This window comes from Protopterus annectens, chromosome 2.part0 (assembly GCF_019279795.1).
Source record: "Protopterus annectens isolate FY-2018-M chromosome 2.part0, PAN1.0, whole genome shotgun sequence".
Taxonomy (NCBI): Eukaryota; Metazoa; Chordata; order Ceratodontiformes; family Protopteridae; genus Protopterus; species Protopterus annectens.
Genome location: NC_056728.1, coordinates 828,876,447 through 828,902,952, shown reverse-complemented (window position 1 = coordinate 828,902,952; position 26,506 = coordinate 828,876,447). Strand labels below are relative to the sequence as shown.

The window sequence follows — 26,506 nt, the reverse complement described above, 5'->3', positions numbered from 1 at the left end:
CCCACCAGCAAAAAACAATGGACTTGTAGCTCTGTGCAGTCTTATAGGTTGTGATGGTTTGTGCTTATGTTTTATTTTTGTTTAGTAGTCATGTTTACAACATTTTGTGTCCTGACTTAGGGAGCCATGCCACCTGCTTTGCCACAACTGGACCTGCTTATGAGAGATACAATGGGACAAAGATGATAAGACAGAGACAGGACATGAACAACATTGCAGATTTACACTTTACATTTGTATAACACATGCACACTCCCCTACCTGGAATGGTACTCCTGCCTTCTGCATCAGCCAACCATATTCAGCCAATGCTCCACAGATGTGGTCAACACAGAACAGAGTAGAATTTAAAATGGAAAGAAATATGTTCAATACATCTCTGTCTATATCTCCTGAACCTCTCCTCTCCTTTCCTCTGGTGAAGCAGGTCATGGTGGAGCTGCCACAGCTCATCATTCTGATGGCGTGTACTGTTTCCCTGTAGTGGTGATGACTCTAGTATCACTCCAACACCCATGGCATTTGAACCAGGCATCAACCTTTACAATAGGGCCATAATGTACCCCACCACGTGCTTATTAAATTAATGTGCAGGTGGAACTGGAAAATACTTCTCTCTCTCTGGCACACCATGCAGGAGCACTGTAGTTGTCACTAGAGGAAGCAGACATGGCCATCAGTAGTCCTGCTTAAGGAACGACATGGTAGATCCATGTGCATGGATGCACACTGCAGGATCATGTGTCATGAAATGTACAGCTGCACAGTGGCACAATGCTTAATGTACACACTAGGCTAGTGTAGGTTCACAAACATCATAAGCCTTTTGCTAAACATCATGTACAGGACTTACACTGCTAAGTATTGATAGCAGAGTACATAGACTAGACAATTTGCAATCATTAACACGGGCTGATTTCATTAGCATTCTCACCATACTATGTGACCTATTTTGGAAGCATATAATCCTCTGTCATCATTGTGGGCAAGGAATGGAATTTATTATAAGTACCGTGAAAGCACTGTGGATGTGGGGCAATACTGAGAGAAGAAAGAAAAAAATGATCTGTTAATTTAACTGTTGCACTCCTGCAACATTTTTGATACCTGCCAGGTAGAGAAAAGTTCAGTATGTAATTTATGTAATGGAAAGAAACTCATTCAAGGGTGGGACACATATGGATGTTTCCACCACACATATGGCACACACAGGGGTGGTACACACTTTGCAGTCATGTGAAAGCATGTAGGTGCAGAGACAGCTAGATGTTCACACATGTAAAATGCAAGGGCCACCACAGAGCACAGCACAGTTCTGGTGGATGTGGTAGACACAGAATATTGTATGGAGCATTGTAGCAGATAACTGGTGGGGAATTGCCTTGGCCCTAGATACCTGCATGGTTGCAGTGCCATATATAGTAGCCAAAAATGGTAACTGCTTTAGAAATGCAGGGGGATAAAGTAGGAGAAAGCTGTGAAAAGTACTACATCACAGTGTAGCTCAGCATCTGCACCCACTAACTGATGTGCTTTATCTGCAAGTGTACAGGTATAGAAATGACCACTTGGAGAAGGCAATGAGTGCATGGAGAAATTCACAAGGCAGGAGAATGATATGCCACTGCAGGTTCCTCCACTTGCATGGCTTGCATTTAGGGCTAACTTTGGTGATGTACAGCATATCAGAGACCAGAACTGACAATGTATCATCCAGGATGTGAATGCTGTGGGGAGTCATAACAAAGTCTCCACAACAGGTACGAAGGAGTGTTACAGATATACTGTCCTACTAAGCAAAATATGTGAGACACTAAGGTGAACAAGACCACCACAGGAGGAGCACCATCAATGGTGAAGCAGCTAACAGGTATTGGTGAGTTGTTGATGTTTCTAATCAGCAAAAAGGATTAGACCCTCATACCAGGTGGTGGCTTGGAAGTGAGTGCATGCCTGGTACTTACCACCCATATGTTTGTAGGTGATATTTAGCATTAACTGTACTACCATAATGTGACACATATGTAAGCCTACAGTGCGGTGACTTGGTGACACACACCTCTGTCCTAGAGGAACGTTTGGTTTGCAAGTGCAATGTCTTACCCAACAAGGTATGTGTTGCTGAGTATTGTATAGTAATGGTTACAGTGTGTCCCAGTATGCATGCCATAGGGGGACAGTGCAACTATAAAGCTGTGGACTCATACTTGTGTCATATGTTTTATGCATTCACAGGTTCCATTACTGGATAGTCCAGCAGAGTAAGGTAACAGGGGCTGACATCAGTAGGGCCGTAGTAGCAGACAATGATGGTGATATGCAGGCAGCATGGTCAGATGACACAGTAACATTGTGTGCAACACTTCAGGGAAGAGAAAGAACAGTTATGTTAGTAACCATAACAGAAGATGTTTGAATCGATAACTGTTGCAGTAGCCTAGGTTATATGGGTAGATTACTAGAGCATAGAAAGAAAAGGAGGAGGAGGAAGGATCAATTTCCAGGAGCCCCCTGGAGAATAGTCCTAGTAAAACCTGCTCTGGACCTAGGGGAAAAAAATAACCTATAGTGCTTTGTAAAATGTGTACAGATGACCAAGTTGCTGCCTCTAGTATATTTCTAGTCAACCTCCAAAAAGTCACAGGAGAATCCAGCCCCCCAGTAGAGTGAGAACTGACCATTCCTGGAAGTAACTTGTTATGGTGAGAGCATTAAAATAGCAATAGCATGAAATATCTATTCAGAAATGTGACTGTTTTGATACTGATTGTCCCTTATTCTTTCTTTCATAAAAATAAACAGTTGAGCAGAACTGAAGGTTTTTGTCTAATCAATCTAGTATCTGAGTTGCCTGAGGACATCTAGAGCATATAAAATTACTTCTCTCTTATTTTTTTGATTCTGAAAAGAAAACAGGGATATGCACAGTCTGGCTCAAAGTAAACTTTGAAACTACTTCAGGCATAAATGATAAATTAGTTTTCAGCGTTACCCTGTCCTTGTGAAAGATGAGATAAGGTTGTCTCACCATACAAACTTGTAAGATACTCTGTTTAAAAGTCATACCAATGAGTAATGCTGTTTTCTATGTTAAGAATTTGAAATCAGCCTCACGAGCTGGTCCAAATGGAAAATGTATAAATTTCTCCAGAAAAAAATTAAGATGCCAAGAAGGAGCCTCCTGTCTTTAGGTGGACAGATATGTAAAGCCAAAAAAAAAAAAAACACAGAAATAAGGCCAATCTTCAAAAAAGTGTACCAAAATTATTTTAATTAAAAAACACGAAAAACACTCCAATGCAGTATTCTCTTCTTTAGCGCCTCGGCTGTAAGCCTTTAACAGAGTACAAGCAATTCCCAACCCTACTACATATTTATACATCACTAAGTAATGAATACATCCTATTAACATTAATTACAATTAATTAAACCAATTTAAAATTTTAAGGAGATATTTCACAAAAAATATCTCCAATTACATTCTCAGTTCATGCCCTTAGGCACTATGTATCAAACTTTACAATAAATACAGATTATTTTCTTCTCACTTCTCAGAATACTGCTTTTGCATGTTTTTTGTGTTTTTTAATTAAAATAATTTTGGTACACCTTTTTGAACATTGGCCTTATTTCTGTGTTTTTTTTCTCATTGTTGGACTTTGTGGTGTAATATAGATATGTAAAGCCATTTCAAAAAATGCTTGACTTGAGGCTCGGTACAAAGACGGGATCTACAGGCAGACAAGTAGAGAAGTTAATCTTTATAGAAGAATAAGAAAGGTCAATAACCCACACAAATATTGTAGAATGAGAGGCATCCGAACATATAAAGGGTCTTGGTTCTTATCTTGGTACAGACTAGAACATCTTTTTCATATGTTCATATATGATTTTCTACTAACAGGTTTCTTTGCCTCTTTTGACACATGTTGCACATCTTCAGAAAATAAAAGTGCCAAAAAGGCACTAAAATTTTATCATAGAGGCAGTGAGTTTTAGAGATTTGAAGATTAGCATGTATTAGACATCTCCTGACGTATGTCAGTAAGTTCATTCTGTGAGGAAGCTTGTGGTAATAGCCCTTGGGCATTTTCAAAAGTAGGGAAAAAACACTGTTGCCCAGGCCTAAGGGAGTCACCACAATTACCCCTGAAGAGTCATTCTGCATCTTTAGAACAGTTGTCATCAGAGGAAAGGGTGAAAAAGCATACAGGAACATTCCTACCCACATAAATGAAAAATAATCTCTCTTTGTGGCCTATGTGCAAAGAGTCTTGTAACAGAATTTCTTTAACTGTCTGCAACTGGAGGCAAACAGATCTACTTAAGGAACCCCCTGCAGATGGATACTTTTCTGGAAGGCTCCATGTGCAACATCCATTAATGAAGCTCTGATCTGGTCCTGCTCAGCTTGTCTGCAAAAACATTTTGCTGTGACAGACCATAGAGATAGATTGTGCTATGCTACTAAATCCCCAGCTACCATAGCTAGTCTGAAAATGGGGTAGAATTGGTTCTCCCCTGGTTATGTACCACATCTCTGTCGTGATGTCTATGAATACTAGTAGACCAGGAACCCACAGACGATTTAGAAATTTAAGAGCATTTATTAGAGCCATACTTTTTTGTCATTTATGTGTTCCAATCTGTCCTGCTTATTTCACAGACCCTGAATTTTCAGCACCTAGAAAACAGCTCACAAAACAAAGTCTACGGCATCTATGGTAAAGACTGAGTAGGAGCTGGAAGGGAGAAAGGGAGACCTGTGTTATACCCACCAGAGAAACTTAGTTTTTACAATCCCAAGTATTGGAATCTGAAATGATAGGGAGTGCTTGTGTTGGGTCTAAACAGATTTGAAAAAACATTGAATTTTCCTCATGTAAAGTCTGACAAAAGAAGTTTTGAGAATTATAGAAGCCATAAAACAAGGAATCTTGAGATATTCCATGGCAGGTATCAGAGATTGTTTGGAGAAAATCAGAAATTGTTCCTTTTAAAATTTTACCTTATCCTGATGAAGAAATGCCCTTATGAGGGATGTATCTAGAAAATATTCCAGAAGCACTATCCTGTGACATGGAATACAAGAAGATTTGTCAGTGTTCACCTGAAACCCCAGGCTGTGCAAAAGGTTTCTTACCCAAGGCAGAAATTCTTGACAAGTTGTAAAAGAATCTTCAAAAACAAGGCATTCTTCTAAATATGGGACATTGTGAATGCTCTGCAACTTGCAATAGGCTATTACTGGTGCCAGGCAATTTAAACCCTTCCCCCAGAGCTGTAGATAAACCAAAGGGTAATTCAGGGAATTGCAAAATGTAAATCAGACAAATAAAATCTTTAAAAATGTCTGAAATCTTTGAGACTTGGAATGTAATGATAAGCATCTTTTAAAATTCAGAGTTACAAAAAAAACCCAGAAATGGTGTGAGAAGTGACAAAGACTGTAGAGAGAACATTTTGAATTGTTGTGACTTTGATGTGAAAGTTTAAAAAGAAAGGTCTTGGACAGGTCTCCATGTTCCATCTTTGTTTGACTTTCTAAAGAATGTTGAAAAAAATCCTTTCTCGGTTTAATCTCAAGGAACAGGTTCTATGACCTCTTCAGACAGCATTTGTTCTAGTATAGGAAAAACCTGGGACGTTTGATTGGCTATATGAGGAATTCCTGGAAAAGAGGAAGAGACTCCAACTGCCAGTTGTAGCCTTTTTGAATGTTTCTCAGGACCCAAGAGTCTGAAGTAATCTGGTGTCACAGAGGAAAAGGAAGACCTAGACTTTGGCACAGTTTTACTAAAATGCCAGGGTGGGGTGGGGTGGGGGGATGTGAAGTGGCATATAATCAGTCTGCTTCTTTAGGCAGTCATTAGTTTTGGGAGGACCCTTCCTTCTCTTTTTAGGCTCGCTGACATTGCTTTCTGAAATTATGTTTGCCTGTAACTTGCTGAGATTGTTTATTCTTGTTTCCTATAAAAGGATCCTGAAATGAAATGAAATTTTAACATGGAGGACTGAAAAATGTAAGTGAGCCACTGAATTAACTTTCTTATTTCAGGGGAGTTTCCAGAACCTGAGCTTTGACATCCTCTGGTGAATTCTAGGAATTTAGCCAGGATAATTTTATCTCTGAACCAGTAGCATCTGCTCTAAATACAGCATTAGCAGTGTCATAATAATACTTCAAAGACTGCATAGTTACCTGAGATACAGAAAATATTAAAGAATTCAAAGATGTCTTCCTCTCTGAAAAAGAGAGATCAAAAATGAATTTCCTTGTGTTACTAAAAAGACCTAGCATAGTCAGGCATGTCAGCCTGACAATTCACTATCCTTAAGGCTAGCATGGAAGAAAAATAAACTTCTTTCCCTGTTTTCCCATCCTTGTCTGAAGGAAAAGGGTTAGCTGCCCATAGATGTTTGGCAGAATTTGTGACACATAAATCAATGTGGGATCTGTTCCAGGGTTTGAAAAGATAAATGTGTGTGACTGAGGAACCTCTTATAATTTATCATACTTTCTGGAAGCAGGAGGTTGACTGTCAGACAAGAAAGAGTCATCTAATGCACTGGCAAGGCATGAGGAACCGCTGCTGGCTGAGGAAAACCTACCTGTAATAAGTCATAATATCTTTTTGATATTCTGGAATTTCTTTTCAGTTCCACTGAAACATTCTAGCTATAGTATCAGAAAAAGATAAAAGCTTTCTTCAGAATCTGATTCTCCAAACAGCAGTGAGGGCACCTATGAAACACAACCCAAATCTAATTCCTGTCCCTTAGACTGAAAATCAGAAACTAAGAGAGAGTGGATTTTTTTCTTTTGAAATTCAGGTAAGAGACAGAATTTCAAGATTGAAAGTCTTGAAATAAGCCATTAGCAAAACCCAGTCAATGTTATGTGAAACAGGAGGAAAGAAATGCCTAATCTTCAATTTTATTTTCCTGGGAAGACTCCTCAGAAAACTACTAACCAGAGGTCAGGCCCTTTCCTCAGGAATCAGACTCCTTAGGGAAGTTTCAAAGCAGATCATCATCCTCTCCCTCCTCTGATCCCAGCAAGAGTGATTCTCTCTTGCCAGCCACAGAGGACTTCTCTGTCTCTTGGTGCTTATGGTCTTCTTGAGGAGCAAAACCAAGAAGATAGAATGAAATTGATGGGAAGTCTGAGGTACATGAAATGACCACAGCAGAGTCACTCATTAGTGGATGATGTGCTGAAGGAACCAACTTGAAGATCAAACACTCCCATATAACTTTCTTATTCTTGGAGACCAGGGAAGGGTGGCCGCAGTGGTTCAGATATTAGCATTGCCGCCTCACAGCAAGAGGTTATCTGGTTTGATCCTCGGCTGGGGTGGCTTCTGTGCGGAGTCTGCATGTCCTCCCTGTGATCGTGTGAGTTTCCTCTGGGTGCTCCAGTTTCCTCCCACATCCCAAAGACATGCTGTATGTGGATTGGATACTCTAAATTGGCCCTAGGTGTGAGTGTGTGCATATGTGTGCCTTCTGTGGAAGGTTGGGCGCCGGGCTGGCAACTCAACACCATAAAACTCCACTGCCAATCATGAGCAGACAGGTGATCCACTGTGGCGACCCCTAACCAGGAAAAGCAGAAAGAAGAAGAAGAAGATTCTTGGAGACCAGAGAAGGAAGTACTGAAGAGCCTGAAGCTTGGTCTATGATTTTTTGAAAAAAAGTACCTGACAGGCAGGTAACAGAGCCTTGAGCAGTTGGTGGACTATCTGACTGGAAATTTTAAGATTTGAGGAAAAAATTTAATGACAACCCCCACAGCATTAAGTCCTAGTCTTTATCTATAGTTTCTGACAAAAAAAGTAAAACTTTTTCTCACAAAACATTATATGTTGAAAGGATTTTCCCAGCAGGGTACCCTGACTAAAATTATAAGTTTTGAAGCACAACATTTATTGTCAACCACTAAAAGCACCAGTCATGGCCTTAATTTATAATTTTTACCAGGAAAAGCAAACCTTTTCACAAAACTTGATCAACACTGCAACCATCACACACATGGGGCTATGTCAAACCCACCCAGGTGTGAGGCTCCACCCCCCACCCATATACAGAATATATATATATATATATATATATATATATATATATATATATATATATATATATACCCCAACTGCTAGAGCACACTATAGTGGGGAAAAAGGCAAAGTACCTGATGTTGGCCAACTAATTCCATTTCCTGTGTAAACCATTCATTGATGTGAACATTCGCGTAAGTGAATATTCACTGTTTTGGGTTTGACGAGCAGAGGTTCACTGAGTTGAACCTTCAATTATATGATATAGACCTGGTGACAGCTAAAGAAAAATTAAGAGGGATTAAAAGTACAAGAGTTAAATAATATGGGTAAAAGGAAAAAGGAGGCAACTAGTACATCAATTACTGCTGTCAAGGTTAGAGCCCTGTCTTCAGAAAGCCACAGGCTTCTGTAAATAAGAGTACACACTATGCACACATACTGTTTTCATTAAATTAGGCACATAAGGAGAGACTGACAGTTTAAAACAGAGGAAACGTCAGTCATATCACTTACCTGTGATCATGCTGGATACGATTAAAGGCAAAATGACCAACTTTAGCATCCGCATTAAAACCTCACCCAAAAATGCAAAATAGATCTTATCCAGAGTTGAAAGGCTTGCATACTCCCGTACGAGAAGTCCCAATCCAATTCCTGAAAAAAAAAAATTGTGGTCATCTTTTTTTTAAAAAACCTTTACTGTTCACTGTAACTTCAGAGCAGCACAGATTAATTAATATTGCATTGAACGTTTATTACTCTAAATGTGTTACCATGAAACAGACCACTCATCATTAAAACTTTCAACAGAATATACAAAGTGTTGAACACATGTCTGAACTAATAACACTAAAGTTATACCAAACCTCAAAATAAAATCTAAAGAGAAGAAGGTCAGAGAATCCTACATTTTAGTCCTAGTGCTATCACTGTATGCTGGTTAAGGCTTGCTAAATTCTTCCAAAACCATGTTCCATGTTTTGTTTACCTGCCCTGGGATAGTGGATCATTCCATCAGCAAGCCCTTCGGTGACTTAGTAATTCAGCATTGATGCTTTAAAAGCCAATCTATCATGCTTTGACAATTAACAAGTCTGGTAACTCACAATAATTCCTGACACATGCAGCAACAACTAAATCATGACCCAGGGAGCCTACAATAGGATGGGAGTGAGCCAAGGGAACAGACAAAAAATAGAATAGGCATCCTCGGCTTTAGAAAGAGGCAGTCTGCCAGAAACTTTAACAAGTCATTAATGGAAGGGCATTTCTAAAACATTTGCAGCTGCAATGCATTCCTGCTATAGTAATCTATATATCTATGTATATTAGCAAACCCATTGTCCTGACTGTACCTTAGTGCCCAATAAACTTTCAGCCAGAACACAACAATTTTATTTCATAGATAGAAGATATGTTCCTGAGATGTTTTGAGCCTGTCCTATACAAGGTTGCTAGGCATATCTCTCAACCGCTTTGTGCAAGAAATCTGGACAAAGCCTAAAATAATGGGGGTTGGGACAAAGGCCCAAAATAGAAACAGATTTTAAATATTGCTCTTATAAACTTGGAAAGATGCTAGAATAACAGGATTTGTTTTTTTTGCATTTTATGAAGGATATGAAATCTGAAACTCAAATGTATGTTATTTAGTGAGTTCAATCCTCAGTGATTTTTCAGAAAATCAAAAGTTTTATGAGGAACAGATAAAAAATGTAAGACAAACATCTGGACAGTCTTTGAAAATCTGGACAGTTGAGAGGTATGTTGCTAGGTTGCTGAGATACACACACACATATACACATACATACTCATTCCCGAATACTAATTCCAGCAACAGGAGGAAGGACAGAGTAAGCCTTAGTCAAAGACATGAGAGGGGTATGGCATATCTTAAACACAGAGAGTTCTAATGGTTCTTAGAAATGATCCCATACTAATCCTGAACATTTTTGAAAGATGCTAAATTACTGACCTATGCTGTGCATTAAGTAATATCCTCAAGTCAGCCAGTCCTCACATTATCTTATCCCACTGTTCTGAAATACAAATCTCTGATCCTGAAGAGGGGATGTACCCACATCAAGACCACAGTCCCCATGTCTGAATTGAAGCATATCTTAAAAATAATGTGTTTACAGCTCTGGAGGTACTCCCTAGTTAATTCCATGAAGCAAAGTGTTCAGGGAGGGATTTCTCTAAAACAGATGACTGCCTCATCATCATCATCATCAGCCCCCCTTTTCCCATTTTTTCTACATGGGGTTGGGGTATCATGTTAACTGTCACTAACTCTCTCAATTCAATGCCACACTCTTGCCTTCTTCAACACTTATGCCGGACTGTCACAGATCTTATTTCACACAATCCATCCACCTCTTTGTTAGATGTCCTCACTTCCTCTTACCTTCTTCCTGTCTGTCCCACATTTTCCTTACCAGATTGTCTTCTGCTTTTCTGTATGTGTCCAAACCACCATAATCTGTTTTCTTTGATCTTTTCTGAAATTGGAGCTACCTTTGCTTCTGCTCTTATGTCCTCATTTCTTCATCTGTCCCACAGTGTGCATCCTGCCACCCTTCTCAGGCACTTTTATCCATCACCTCTAGCTTCTTCAACTGTTCTGCCTTTACTGTCCAGGTTAATGTACCATACAGTAGTACTGGCAGCACCACTCTCTTGTATACCTTACTTTTCAGCTTCTTTGGCATTCTTCTGTCATATACTACACCAGACACTCTATGCCATTTGGCTGCAGCCCCTTTAATTCTAGCTTTGACCTCTTCATTCATACTTCCCTTCTCTTCAACCACCCCTCCCAGATACTTGAAGCTGTTTACCTGTTCCACTGTTTTCTCTTCTATCTCTATTCTCAGATTCTTCTGATTTCCCCAATTTGCTGCCATTACCACCATCTTATCTGTGCTTAGTTTCATTCCCATGTGCCTTCAGTTTTGCATTCCATTCTCCTGTCCTTTGCTGAAGTTCTAGCTCAGAGTCTGCCTGTAATGCCACATTGTCTGCATACAGCAACTTTGTTGATCTGCCCCCTCCAACCTGTTTGCTAATGTAGTCTATCACCAGTATGAGCAACAGTGGGCTCAGAGGTGAACCCTGGGGTACACTCACTCCCACTGGGAACCCCTCTGTGAGGCCGAACACTGTTTGTACTTGAGTCATTGGGACCTTAGCCTGCACTAATTCTACTAATGTTTCTGGGACTTCAAATGACCACAGTACTGCCCAGATCAGCTTTCTTGGGATCTTGTCATATGCTTTCTCCAAGTCTAGGAATGCCCAGTTGGACTCTCTCCTCATCTCTAGCTTCTTCTTAAGTATCTGTCTCAGTGGAAACATTGGGTCAATTGTGTTGCATCCTGATCTGAATCCGAATTGCTAATCTACCATCTTACATTCTAATATTCTATGTATTTGTTTATCAATCACCCTCTCCAGCACTTTCATGCAATGTGATAGGAGTTTGATGCCTCTGTACTGCCCAGAGTTATGGATGTCCCCTTTGTTCTTGTACACTGGCATGAGTATGCTTGTTCTCCAGTCATCAAGATACGCCTTTCTCTCCACACTGCTATGACTACCCTCAGGAGATATTTCTCCCCTATCTCACCCAGCATCTTTATCATATCTCCTGTGAGATTTCCCTGACTTCATCTTCCTTAGTGCTGCCCTTACTTCTTCTAGGCTGGGCTCCTCTTTTTCTCTCATCATAGGCTGTTTCTGGGGCAGTACAGCTTCTGTGGGGTTTTCTTCATTCAGAGGCTGCTGGAAATACTCCTTCCATCTGCCTTTGATGTCTTGTGGACTGGTGAGCAGGTTGTTGCTGGCATCTCTTATGAAGAGTGTGTGACTATCATTTTTAACTTTCTGTCTTTGCCTTGCAACCTGATATAGTTTGTTTGTGCCCCTTACTGAGTCACTTTCCAGAAGTTGATAGAGTGCCTCCGATGCCCTATTATTTGCTATTGCAACTTCTTTCTTAGCTTCTTTGTTAGCCAACCAGTAGTCCTTCCTAGCCTGGTTAGTCTTTTCTATCTCCAACTTCTTCCTGCATTCCTTCTTTCTTTTGATGACTTCCTGGACTTCTGCATTCCACCACCAGCTTTCCTTATATACCTTATTTCCTTACTTGGCTTGGCCACATATCATTTCTGTGGTCCTAACACATGCTGTTTTTAGGCGCTGCCATTCTTGTTCAACTCCACCTACTTCCTCTTCTTCTTGGGTTGCTAGAGCCCTGACTTGAACTGTTGTACTTTCTCTCCGTCATCTTCCAGGTCTTCAGCCTGGTCTCTGTTGACCTTAGAGCCTTCTCTGACCACTGCATGCAGCTGATTGTGGCAAGTAACGTTTTATGCTGTGGGCTGACTGTTTCACTGGGGATGACTTTGCAATCATGGATTCTACCGTAGTGCCTTTTCCTAACTAGGAGGAAGTCTACCTGAGTTGCACGTTGGCTACTCTTGTATGTGATCTTGTGACTGTCTCTCTTTCTGAACCATGCGTTGACTACTATCAAGCCATTTGGCGGATAGAAGTCTAGAATGGCTTCTCCTTCTTTATTCCTGTTACCCCACCCATGTGGACCCAGACAGTCTTCATATCCTGTTCTGTCTGTCCTGATATGTGCATTCAAGTCACCCATTATCAACACCAATTCATGTTGGCCTGCTTTATCTAGTAGGTCCTGCAACTACTGTCTGAAAGCATTCTTTCTCACTGTCACAACCCTGCTATGGGGCATAGGCTGACATTATGAATACTGCCCTATCATTACAGTGGAGTCTGATTGCCATACGTCTGTTATTAATTCTGATGATATCCCTTACTGTCTTCTGAAGCCTCTCTCTCACTGCAATTCCTACACAATTTCTAGCCTGTCTGAGTCCTGAGTAGTAGAGTCTGGATCCCAAGCCAAATGGCTTTGGTGCATTGCCCTTCCATCTCGTATCTTGGATACATAGGATGTCCAGCTTCCTCCATATCATCATGTCATCCACTTCCAAGCTGTGTCCTGTCAGTGCATCTACATTAAACGTAGCAATTCTCAGTTCATGTTTGGCAGGTTGGTTGGTTTTACGTCCAGCTTTTGCTCAACAGAGCTATCCCAGGTAACCCAGGCGAGGAACTAGACACTGGCCGGCCAGTAGCTTATTGACCCAGGGCTGCTGGGCTTTATGGCAGGCAAACACTGGCCAGTAGGGACACCTATACCCCTCCCACTATTAGCAAAGGTCCCTGGCATAGGTCAGAGTAGGCCCGGTCCTCAACTCACTTATGACCGTCTACAGTGAGACAATAATCATAACATAGAACTTAAGGAGCACTCAAATGGGAGGATTACATCTGTCAAATGAAAACAGCTGTGACATGGCAAGGAGTTTCCAGTAAGGTAATCCAAATCCAATTCAGATGTGTGCTCCCTTAAAGAATTACTGACACATTTCAGTTTTTCTTTCTCCCTTGAGCAAATGTGGTAAGTTTTTTTAAAAAGATAAGTTTCATTCCACTAATTAAAAGAACAACCCTTCCATATGTTGTGGTTTGTAATACAATTTTACATAAATAATGAGTACTGTGACTTGCTGAGTTACATTTTTGATATTATATTTAAAGTTCTCTAACACTGACAACATGGATAGCCTTGTCTGCTGCTGACTAGTGTACAAGAGATAGTCAGGGACATATCTGTGATGACATTGTACTTGTTGAGCTGAAATAACTGGAAGATATGAGATTGTGAATCATGTGGAGGTGTATAAGAACATTTTTAGAGTATGGAGACAGAAAATACTCTTTAACAGTCCATTAAGTTATCATCATTCAGTCCATGTATCTGAAATTATGGTACCAGTGGTTTATCCTATGCTACTTTCACAAGTCCAACTTCTTCAAAGAAGAATGACCAATATCACATAGTGAAAGAAAATTCCTTCTTCCATAGTTACTCAACCTGCACATCCTGACTTCTAGGATGTGAAGTACAGTGTCAGAAATTAGTTTCACTTTGGTCAGTAGATAAAGAACTGGTATTGCTCTAACCAATTAAATTGGGACAATCACCAATATAGCCAATGAATTTAAAATCAATATTGATATCTCTTATGTAGGTGGGACCAATCACGTTAAATGCAGTGCTGATATAGTAATTATAAAGGAAGAGATGCCTGTAGCTAGGAGCAGAGATGCTGATCCCATCTGCTTCTTTAATGACAAACCTAACATTTGTAGCTGTACTGAAACAGGCAAGGATGTTTCCTCAGACTTTCCGATAGTTTGATTCCATTTAGAAGAGCTCATCTTATGGACCAACAGAGTGATGAAGTCCCACTCCTATGGAATTTCTGTATTGTCTTATCTGAATCACTGAGCGGAACTGATATCGGGTCTTCCTTTGTCAGCTGAGGGGAATATACATGCATTTTAAAGAAATAGTTGCAGCACTCCTACTCTCTTTTTATATGGGTTATCCTCACTGCAGTAGACATCTGAAGGGAAACATAGGCTGAATATGTTCCGTTTTCAATTAAATCTGCTCAGGAGAAAAAAGACAATAGCAAAAAAAAAGTAAATAAATAATTGAAGCATGTGCTTTCTTGTGTTTGTTCTTCTGCATGTTTCAAGTCACTACTGCTTCAGGAAATAAATTTGTATGAAGTTTTTAAATTTAGCACCAATGGCACATGAACAAAAATCATATTCTAGCTATAAACAATAAAAGCAAGCATACCACAATCATATGTATTGATTGATTAAAGTAAGGAGCTGATTTAAATTTCTTTTATACACAGCAGATCAATAGTTACCGTTTTTTTCTTTATCTTTATCTTTATCACTTTCTTTTGTTGAACACAGGCCTGTAGTTAGAATCTTTACCTCAGAGGTCCTTGGTCAAGTTTTTAAGTTTGACTTCTGTTACTGTGATTGTTGAGTCTTTATGTTTTTTCTGTGTCTGTGAGCTTTTCCCAGGTACTCCACTTTATTCTCACATCCCATAAATATGAGGGTTAACTGCTTACTGAGAGTTGCCTACATACGTACACCTCATTCCTCTTGTCTGTGATCCATGTTGTGAATGAAAGAGTCTATGAGAGATCAGTTCACTTATCCAGTTAAGAAATCATAAACAAGAAAATAAATGCATACACACAGACATTCAGACACACACACACACACACACACACACACACACACACACACACACACACACACACACACACACACACACACACACACACACAAACACACACACACACACACACACACACACACACAAACAAAATATTCATATCCATAAACACTCATTAACACACAAACACGCATACAGATGTTCCCATAAGTTACAACCACTTTAAACTATATACATCTTGAATGTCTGGCTATGATCAAATAAATTAATAAATACACAAATTAATGACAATGATAATGTATTTCAGCTCACTGCTACCAACCACATACAGTGCAGCCTACTGCACCCCCACACATACACACACAGTTGTGCCCCCTAATTACAGCCACTTCAAATGAATGAATACAAAATTAATGTCCATTGCAATGTATTTCAATTCATTGGTACCAGACACATACAGTGAAGCAGTGTAACCCACTGCAGTTCCCTATATTAATTGTATCAAAAATACACACACACACACACACACACACACACACACACACACACACACACACACAGATTTGTCTACCAGCAGCTACTTTATTTGCTCAGTGCTCCTCTGATGTCTGATTGTGATCAAATGGATGAATGAATGAATGAATACAAATGGAATGGCCACATTGCCGACCCTCTTCAAGTGCAACCTTGATGAGTGGATGGGGAACCACAAATTTGTCCAGGGGGTTCCACCTGTGTCCCTCATTGACAGGGGCGACAGGTGCTGACTGAGGTTTCTTTATGGGGATAAACTCTTGGCTAGACTTGGAAGGGCCGCAGGGCCATTAGCCTAATAACCTCCTATGATCCTATGATCGTATGATCATTTCATCTCATTGGCATCAAAGACATAAAGTGCAGTGGTCCAACCCACTGCAACTGCTCCTAAACACACACACACACACACACACACACACACACACACACACACACACACACACACACACACGCGCGTGCGCAGACACACACGCGTGCGCGCGCGCACACACACACACACACACACACACACACACACACACACACACACACACACACACACACCAGTACTAGCCGTATTAAAACACACATGTGCACACACAAACACACATATGTTCACAGGTAAATATCAGTATGAAGATCACTGTGACCCTAAACAATAACTCATATTCAAAAGTTCCCTCCAGCCTCATTGAAAACAATACTTGACAGATTGTGGGAGAATATGAGGCTGCCAATCCAATTATATAGGTTTAAGTTGAAGGTGGGAAGGGTGCTATTCTGCTTGAAGTGTGGTGGACGTTTGTTTCTGAGGTTGTGGGAACAATGGCAGATGAACTTATCATGCCAATATGTGTTATTTATCTGTTGATGAAGGTTTAATCCCTTTAACCTGGCATTTGTTTGACCATTTGGTCTGAGAAGAAATAGAAGATCAAAAAGGGTTGGATTCTTCATGGCTTAAAGTTTAGACACAGATCCTCGTGGAGGACTGTATAAGAAACTGAGTTCAGAGAGAAGGCTGCAAGTCTATCCTGATATCTAGATTTGTGAGGCTACTGATCTTTTTAGTCTGAAAACTCTGAAGTCTCTCAAGCTGAATATGTTTAGAAAATTGCCAAGATGACATTATATTGTATTATTTATTTATTTATTATTTGTTCATTGGGTAAATGGACTGATCTATCGACCCTTTTCAGCTATGAACCAAGCTCAAAAAGCAGAAAATACATCACAGTCTTTCAATTAACATTATATACAAAATGAGTACATAGCAAAATTCAGAACACAGTAAGATTGAATGCAGGTATAGTAACACTGAAAGATCCAGAGTTCATTGAAAAACATATGTACAAAATATAAGCTAAGATGTGTATAAAATACAGAGCAGTCATACATATAATACATAAACTCTATACAAGTGAAGTATGTGCATATAAGATACCATGTTGAGAGGATAAGAATGATATGGGATGATAAGTTACCTTACTATTGTCATGGAAACAGCTGCAGGTAGATTCCATAAAGACATTTTATTTAAGTATATCTTTGAAGCTTTTAATGTTTTTTTGGACTTTTGATGTCTGTAGGCAGGTGGTGCCAAGTAGCAGGTCCCTGTCTACAGAAGGCTGTGTCAACTACCAATTGAAGGGCATACTAGAGTGAGACTGTTGTCCTGTGTACTTCTAAGGACTAAAGGGTCATCTTGTAAAGATAGTTTCAGTCTTAAAGAGGGACAAGTGACCGTGTTTTAGCACCTTGTAACCCCTATACAGGATGGAATGACATTTTGATTTTTTTAGCAAATTGCAATGGTTCATTTGCAGGTCTGCTAATAGAATAAATCTTCAAATTTTATTCTCAGTGATCTGTATTCTGTGAGTACTATAGGTTGAATGCGTACTGAGAAATAGAAGGCTATATTCAAGCTTGAATACTAAAATATTTTTAGCAATGGCCCTGGGAGCAGCAGGTGAAAGGAGGTGACTGATCTTGTAACATAGTTTTACTTGTGAAAGGCATTTATTAGTTACAAATCTATGTATATGGTAAAGGAAAGAACAGGGTAGAGTATTAGGCCTAGGTACCTAGGAAGAATATGGGGTCATTTTCTGGCTTAGGCAAAGACCATGACATTGGTTTTCTTGGGGTTAATTAGTAGTTTGTTAGTAGAGGACCAAGTGCATAACTGAGTGAAATTGTCCTGTAATTTGGTCTGCAGGTCAGAGTGGCCACTACTGGCTTACATGAGCACCATATCATCTGCATACATTATTAAGTTAAGATTTGGTGATTCTAGGGGGACATTACTAACAGAAAAAGACACACCTGTATTACATTTACCTGGAGTAGAGGATGAGACATGCTATAGACTTGAAAGGTTCTGTCTTTGAGAAAGCTGTGAAACCAGGAGATAGTGTTATTTCTAAAGCTGAGTCTTGAGTTTGATGAGAAGAAGGGTATGGTTGACCATTTAAAAATAGTTCTATAATCCTTCAAACCATTAGGGAAATTATCTTTCGGTAGAGAGATTGTAACTGCATACTTAAATGCTGGTGGGGCAGTGCCTGAGATGAGAAAGAGGTTAAACACATGAGTACGGGGTTTAGTGATTTTTTCAGCTGCAAGCCTTAGGAAGGTAGGATGAAGATTTCCAGATTCAGATCCTGAATTGTTGAGTTTGAGAAGTAGAGACTTGGTTTGTTATACTGAAATTTCAGAAAAGTGAAAGACTGCTGGATGAATGTTTTTGTTCTTCGCTGGTGGGGGAGGAAAATGATGGAAAGGCTTTAGTTCTGTCAGTTTTGGTGGACTGCAAAAAGTGTTATTGGTTCATTTTTGATAGTTAAAGAGATGGGTTTGATGAGATATTAGTAAAAGGGAATTTTGACTTCTTTGACTCTAGAGGAAAAATTAGACGAGTCAGACAGAAGTCTTTGAAATCTGCAATGGAGACTCGATAGCCATAAGACAAGGAATTGTAAACAAGACTACCTAGATCCTGACAACACAGCATCTGAGGTGTGTCATCTATATGATATAGGCAGTATTTTGCTTATAAAAATCACTATACTACATTTTTTCGGATTTAATTTGAGAAAATTGTCCTTTACCATTTGTTAACATTGCATGTTGGCCTAAGAAGGAGAGAGCTAATTTATTAGATTAGAGAATGGTTAGAATAAGCAATATGGTAAAAGATACAAGAATATGAAATGTAACTACTACAGTATTCACAGGTGCAAAAAATGTAAAACTGACAGAAATATGTAGGAAAAATCGGTAATCAGTAAGAGGTGTCAGATTTAAATTACACAGCTTTAATCAGAAGGCTAATTTGGTTTCTACTTAGCTAGTAAAAGCAATGAATATCAGATAATATAACCAAATGGATTTGGGCACATTACTGTAGAGAAAAGGATCTGGGTATGCTAGCTGTAAAGCAATAGCTACAGTTAAACTGAATAGTTCTGAAGTGCAGTAACTGCCAAGCAGATAATTTCAATACAGGATCAGCAGAGCAGTTAGCCAAAATGTATCTCAGATAAGGAGTCCATTGCTGTCTATTACAGTATCTGTACAGCAGTTGAACTTCAGTTTTGGGCTAGTACACACTGTACTGTCCTACAGACTTGGTTGGAAGAAATCACAGACAGGCTACTACAGAGTGCTGCTTCATTTAAAACATTTATTTAATTCAAAAAAGTTTTCTGCCAAGCCCATGCTTAGAGTCTTCTGATGCATTATTAAATAATGAGAAAGGCTGCTCACTGCTTCACAACAACCCGAACAGCCTCCTACTGAAATGTTGTTTCCACTCTTTAATTTGTAGAAGGACTTGTAAAGAGGCATAAGTGTATTACTCTTCAAGGGGGATACACATAAACATTGGAATGTTTTAAAAAGAACTCCTCAGAGTCACCTGACGTTTGTTTTTCCTGCTTTAGAGGCTGGGTCTCCATGCATGTGTGTGCACGAGTGGAGTTCTCAATCCCTAAATGTGAATATCCATTTTTTAAAGAAAAAAAAAAAAATTAAAACAAAAGCTGCTTCTTTTCACATGGGTGTACCGCAACCAAGCGGCTAAGTGCCAATGCAATAGACACTTCAAGCTAATTTGTTTCAGAAAAATTAAATAATTCATAGTAAAGATAAATGGAGGTAGCTACACAGTTTTGGCCCAATTAATCTAGACTCCAGAGTTTAAGGGAGCAAATAGGATTAAATACATGAGAATATAAGCCATAGTATCAATAACAGAGTGTCTCCTGATTCATTATAATCCAAGTTATAAGATAAACTATTGGAGGAATAACAGAATATAAATTCATATATGTTTTTAATAAGAAAATTCTAGCTGGGCAGAGCCTGTTGCATATATAGCTTTAAGAAAATATGAAATAATATTGTAGTGCATGGAGCACTGTGTTTACACTCCAAAAATCTGAAAACAGATAAACCTGTTACATGCCACTGTAGTGCAAGATCCAAGCTTAGCAAAGCTTTCAGAGGTGTGTAACAAATGTTACACATTGTGACACCCTAAGTGCTGTTAACAGTCAGGTATAAGGAAAGGGACATTCCTGAATATCTTCCCACCTACATCCAGTGAAGTTTACAGATGTTAGTCTATAAGTAACTTAATGAAATTAAGGCAGTATTGAAAAACAGTCCTTGACTGTTGCCTGTGATACAGCACTAGCTAAGTACTTTACTGGCTTTCAAAGCCAATTAAACACATGACTTTTTTTTTCTTTTGTAACTGATAGTACAAAGACTAGATAAGACTCCATACATTAGAAAGAATTATGATCTGGTATCACTGATAATAACCCATTATTATGTGTTGTCAACATGGATGCCAAGATTCACCTCTTGAGCGAATAACATGGTTACAATCACAGACTAATCATAGCTCTCTGTATTTTATATGTCATGTGATCCTTGTTCTAGGACTAGACAGACACAGTAATGAGCTCATGAAGGCTAGCAAAATATTAAAGGTGTCTAACTCATTGCTGAACAACTTCTCAGACATAACGAGTGATGTCAGAAAAAAAACAAAAATAGTTATTAATTTTGCATTATCAATATTCAGAAGCACAGAAATATAATTTGCAGTATGAAGTTATTTTCTTATTTTTTTTCTGAATTAAGTTACTGTTTCATTTTTCACTCATATAACTCATTTAAGACCCTCAGAGCATAACTCTCAAACTGTTAGTGCAACAATTCTGAACAAAGTGAAAATAACAGGGAAACAAATACCCAAAATCAGGGACGGGTTTAAATATTGCTCTTATAAACTTAGAAATTTGCTAGAATTGCAGGTTTTGTATTAGCATGTAGTTTTGGAAAGATATGAATTCTGCGACTGAAATGTTTGCCATTGTTTAATGACAGCAATCCTGAATGACGTGGCAGAAAACCACAAATGTTATGAGTAACAAATCAAAATTTAGGAGGCAAAAATATAGACATTATGCAAAATTATGAACAATAGAGCAATATGCCTGAGAGTATTTTATTATTTCAAGAAGTAGATGGTACTGCTGCAACTACGAGGGATTTTCTTGATGCAGGGCAATTTAGCAGATAGCCATGGTCTTTGAATCCACAAATGTATTTCTCACTACAAGCAGAATAACCAAAAAGCCTGAAAAGGTACAGTGTATAAAGTTTCTACATGTCACAATAAAAAAGCCTCAAAGACACATTTTAAATACTTGCACCTATTAAGAAGAAGAATGGGGCAAATAGCAACAATAATGTTCAGATTCAGGAATTATTGTTAGATTAGAAAAAAATATGTAATTTAGTCTTCATTTATTAGTCATAAGAAACTAAAATTCAATGGAAATAATAGACACCTATGCCAACTGAGCTAAAGAATTATGTCATGGACTTGAATTTGGTGAACTGCATGATTCAGTAATAAGAAGCCAAATAGTCTGTGGTGTAAAATGATTGAACAATAAGCAAGCTTTGGAAAGAAGCACTCCTGCCCTAAACAAAATCTATGGATGTCTGCAGAGTGAGTGCAATTACTGGTGCACATTTAAAGGAATAAACTGAAGAATAGAAGTGTGCATAATGAAAAGTGCTTCAAATAATAAAATAAGTGATAATACCATGAGCTGAAGAGAATGTATGATACCGTTTATAGTATACCCACTAAGCTTACATTTAGGAAGATTATTGAGAAGCTCAGCCATATCTCCTAATATGCAAAGATTAATAGAGTCCCCGATTAAATATATTGTTATATAGAATTTGTGATCTCCTATCTATGTATGCATACTGGTTTTGAGTTGGCATCAAAATACCCTGTGCCTTAATATGTACAGAAGATGTGTCCTATTAATGAGGGATATATTGGACTGAGTATCTGTGACATTAGCTGGTACTTTTAATCTGGCAGTACAGGTTGATGCCTATTTGCTTTACTACTGATACTGGTTAGACGATGGATTAGGAAGAATGTGGGGTTCAGAGTATGGAATTCTCAGGGAATGATTAGCTGTTGTCATTACTTGGTTTAAGAAATTCATCTATTACTCAGACTCAAAAGTAATTCTGACTTATTTTTTGGAGATAAATGTTACATGTTGTATTATAAGTAGGTATGATGGAACAAGATGGACTTTTGTTCCTAGTCAGCATAAAACATGATATGGCATAATATGACCTGATGAGATGTTATATAACTTACATAATGAAGAATATGATGTCCAAAATAGGGCATTTTCTAAATTTGGTGTAAACACATTCCATCCACCTTTCACTCACCTGCCCAGCCAGCCATCAATCATTTTTCTTAATCAAATGCCCTTATAAGAGTCACAGTAGTAGCAAACTAAGCAGGGTACAACAGACTTCTCAATCTCCAGTAACAGTCTACAGCATATACTTTATCATTCCATGCTGTTCACTAGAATCTGTGAGTCCTAATTCATCAAATGTATCTTTTGTCTTCACCAGGTACACCTCATAGCCAGCTGTATCTGGTATATACATTTAGTAACAAATGACATAGACACATCCAAATTAAGTGTCCAAATCACCTCAACTGATTCCTATTAATTTGGAAAATAAGCTCTCAAAGCCTCCATTGAACTCTTGACTTTGTCATGGACACTGAGACCAGATAAGTCATGCAGCAACCTCACTGCTACTATTTCTGTCTGCACTCTCTCATCACTTCAGTCACACCTAGAGTTTGTGCTCACAAGTGATGACTGGGAAAATAAGCTGACCAGTGCATTGAGAGCTTTCTCTCATTATTCATTGCTTGTTTAAAGCTTAAACTACTATCCCAAGATATTTAAACATCTCCCGCTGAGGTAGCTGTTCCCCAAGTATGTAGCATAATAGTTTATTTTCTAGGAAAGAGCTACAATCTCTGAGCTTGAGGAGAAGACATACTGTTAGTAGGGTACCATTCCCATCTTCAAAGCATTTGGCTTGACAGTAAGAATGTGGGTACAACTCTCACTCCTCAAACACAGGAATTGAATTGCATTCAGCAGTAGTCGTGTGACCCAGTACTCTCGCTCCATCTCTCGCAACATATTTTGGTATATGTTTTCACATGCATTCTCTGAGCCCACAAAACACATATACATAGTACTTGAAAACTCCAATGACCCTCTACCAATATCCATGCTAGTTTAGAATGTCAAGTCAATGTTTCATGACCAGGATAGAACTGAATTTATTCCGCCTGAATTAGAAGCTTGATTATAAAAATACTGAACTTCCATAAACTTGCAAAGAACTATCTTGTGGCAAACTTTCAGAATGTTTCACTCTGAAGTGTTGTTGTAAAATACTTTGTCAGTCTGTGAATAAAATTTCCTGTCTGAAGTCACCTTTTTGAAAGAAATGTGCAAGGAATGTATAGTTGTTCATGAGGAGCTGAAGAAAGGACCTTAGCTGGTATTTCACAAATCTGGTGTGAAAATGTTCTTTCATAATGTTACAAGGAAATGTTAACCAAATTAACCACAGACTCCTAATTTTAGTACTTAATTTCTGAAAAAAAACTTTCAGAGTAGTCTTTTCAGAGGTCTGTGTCATTAAGTTTATGAAAACTCATTGATAACATTTTGCAAATTTGATATGAAAATATTGAACTTTAGTAAAACTGTAAGAAAATATTCAACAAATCAACAAACGAAACACAATCATTACTTTGGCAGTTTTCAATATTTAGGGAACTAGTGTTCTGAATACTTACAGGAATTTGACATGAAATGGTTAAGGTGTTTGACTCACAGATATAAGGCACAATTTTTGATTCTCACCTTTGAGAGGGAAAGTGGCTACCCTTAGAGTGGCCTATTAAGGCTGTGAGCCTATTTATTAGCTATGAACTTACGAAACCATGAATCTAAGGAAACGGGGAAAATAAAAGTTTTACATTTGGGGGTTGTCATAATAATTAAGGTATTTACCCCAAAACTACAAGGTATAGAGTTTAATTCTCACCTTTGGTCACTGGCTGGTTATTCTCTAGGCATGTAATAGTCTGCAAACTGATTGTCTAGTGCTCACCTAGCTCACCTATGACCCTACGTGTACATGTATATTTGCCATGCACTGTTTGGTAGGAGGTTTGGCATAATGGTTAAAGTCATTGCCTTGTAGGCACAAAGTACTGGGTTTAGTTCTCACCTTGGGTGTTGTCAAGGCTTAAAATGGCTCTTCAGAGAAGTTAGCCTAGTATTCACCTATGAACCTATTACAGTTACTGCAAAACATGATTTGTCTGTCCAAAATCAGCTTTTGTGATATAAATATTCTAAAAAAATATGACTATTCATTGGGTGAATGCTGCATGCACTTTATGTGCTGTTTGGAACACCATTTATTTTTTGGCATTTGTTTCCTGAGAGAGTCCAACTGAGCAATGCTCTTTTTCAAAGGAGGCTCAGGATGAAACATTATACAGGCATCATGGACATCATTTGCATAATTTTACATTCCTTTTCATTCATTAGCAACAGTTCTATTATTCAGACATCCTTGACATTGGCTACATCATTTGCAAACAATTATATATAAAAATAACACTTTTACGGGATGTATGTGAATAACCTTTTTTTATCAACTCACTAATTTTGCTTTCTTGCAATACTTAGAAATAATGATAGAATTGTCCCACTGTACTCATCCCCCATTAGACCCATTATAGAATACAACGCCCCGTTTGGTATGTAACTCTCAAGACATCTGCAACAACTACAAAGGCCGCAGAAATACCTCACTAAAAGAATCACAGGCCTAAAGCAGATGCCCTATGCTGACCGCCTTAAAAAACTCCAGCTATACTCTGTCGCATATCGTCTACTCAGAGGCGATCTCTGCTTAACATACAAGGCCATGTCAAACCCAGAGCTGTTGGACATGCTACACTTAAAGAAATCCCAATCCCTCAGACCCACACACTCCAGGGATCTAAACCTTGTCATCACAATAAACAAAACATGCTGGAGGGATAGGTTCCTGACCCAGAGACTCCCCAGACTCTGGAATAGATTGCCCATACATGTCAAGCAGAGTGCCTCTTTGGCCCTCTTCAAAAGGAACCTTGACGACTGGATGGGAGAAAGGAAATTCACCCCAGGGATCACGTCAGTCGCCCTGCTAGACAGGGGTCCAGGGAAGTAAATAGTGTGGGAAGAAATAGCCAGGGAATTGTTATGGCCAGGCTTGTATAGGCCCTAGGGCTGATAGCCTAGTACCAACCTATGAACCTATGAACCTAGAAAGTAACATTTTGGTTATTTTTAAAGTCATTAAAGAGCTGTTTTGTTTTTTTTCATTACTCACTTAACTATCTTGTGCTTACAGTTTTCAGCTGTCTTAGTAGATGCTATATTAATTTATCATGTCAAGCACTTTGAAATCAGTTTAAATGATAGAGTACTATTATCTAACTTCAATTCTGATAAAGCAGTGGTTAGTAACTGTCACACTGGAAGGAACTGTCAGCTAGCTGTCTTCTCACATTGCTCAGGACAGTCACGTATATCAGTTACCTAATCTATTAGTATTAATCTATTAATATTAATTGTTACTTAACAAAATACATCCTACAAATTATGCTTACTGCGTGAAATATGAGTGATTGTGTTCTTTAGTGTGATGCATTTAAGACTATTGTATGAATCAGATAAAGATAATGTTAACTGTTCAGCTCTGATGCCCTTGTTTCTAACTTGGAAAACTAGGGTTCATTTAACAGTTCTGTTCTGGTCTTATATGCTTTCCTTTTGTTGCTTGTTTATATTCCCTGTGTCCATTTAAGTCTTGGCTGGGTGCCCCAGTTTCATCCCACATCTCAAAGATGTAGCACAGATGAGTTAGAAATCCTCCTCTGTACACATATGTACATTTTGTACATGCTATCAGTGTGTGTGTGTGTGTGTGTGTGTGTGTGTGTGTGTGTGCGTGTGTGCGTGTGTGTGTGTGTGTGTGTGTGTGTGTGCGTGTGTGTGTGCGTGTGTGTGCGTGTGTGCGTGTGTGTGCGTGTGTGTGTGTGTGTGTGTGTGTGTGTGTGTGTGTGTGTGTGCGTGTGTGCGTGTGTGTGTGTGTGTGTGTGTGTGTGTGTGTGTGTGTGTGTGTGTGTGTGCGTGCGCGTGTGTGCGTGTGTGTGTGTGTGTGTGTGTGTGTGTGTGTGTGTGTGTGTGTGTGTGTGTGTGTGTGTGTGTGTGTGTGTATCCAACATTGGGCTGGTGACATCTGAGAAACATTACTCTGTCTTGCAACTGAATGTGAG

The 26,506-nt window shown here is 38.8% G+C and overlaps 1 protein-coding gene across 1 annotated transcript in view; it reads right to left on the bottom strand.

Annotated features, from left to right (window-relative positions):
- SLC1A1 (solute carrier family 1 member 1) overlaps window positions 1-26,506 on the bottom strand; it is an 827,126-nt gene that overhangs the window by 502,708 nt on the left and 297,912 nt on the right. The window contains exon 2 of the mRNA XM_044061099.1: window positions 8,574-8,714. Coding sequence (XP_043917034.1) covers window positions 8,574-8,714 — 141 coding nt within the window. The remainder of the gene's footprint in view (window positions 1-8,573; window positions 8,715-26,506) is intronic.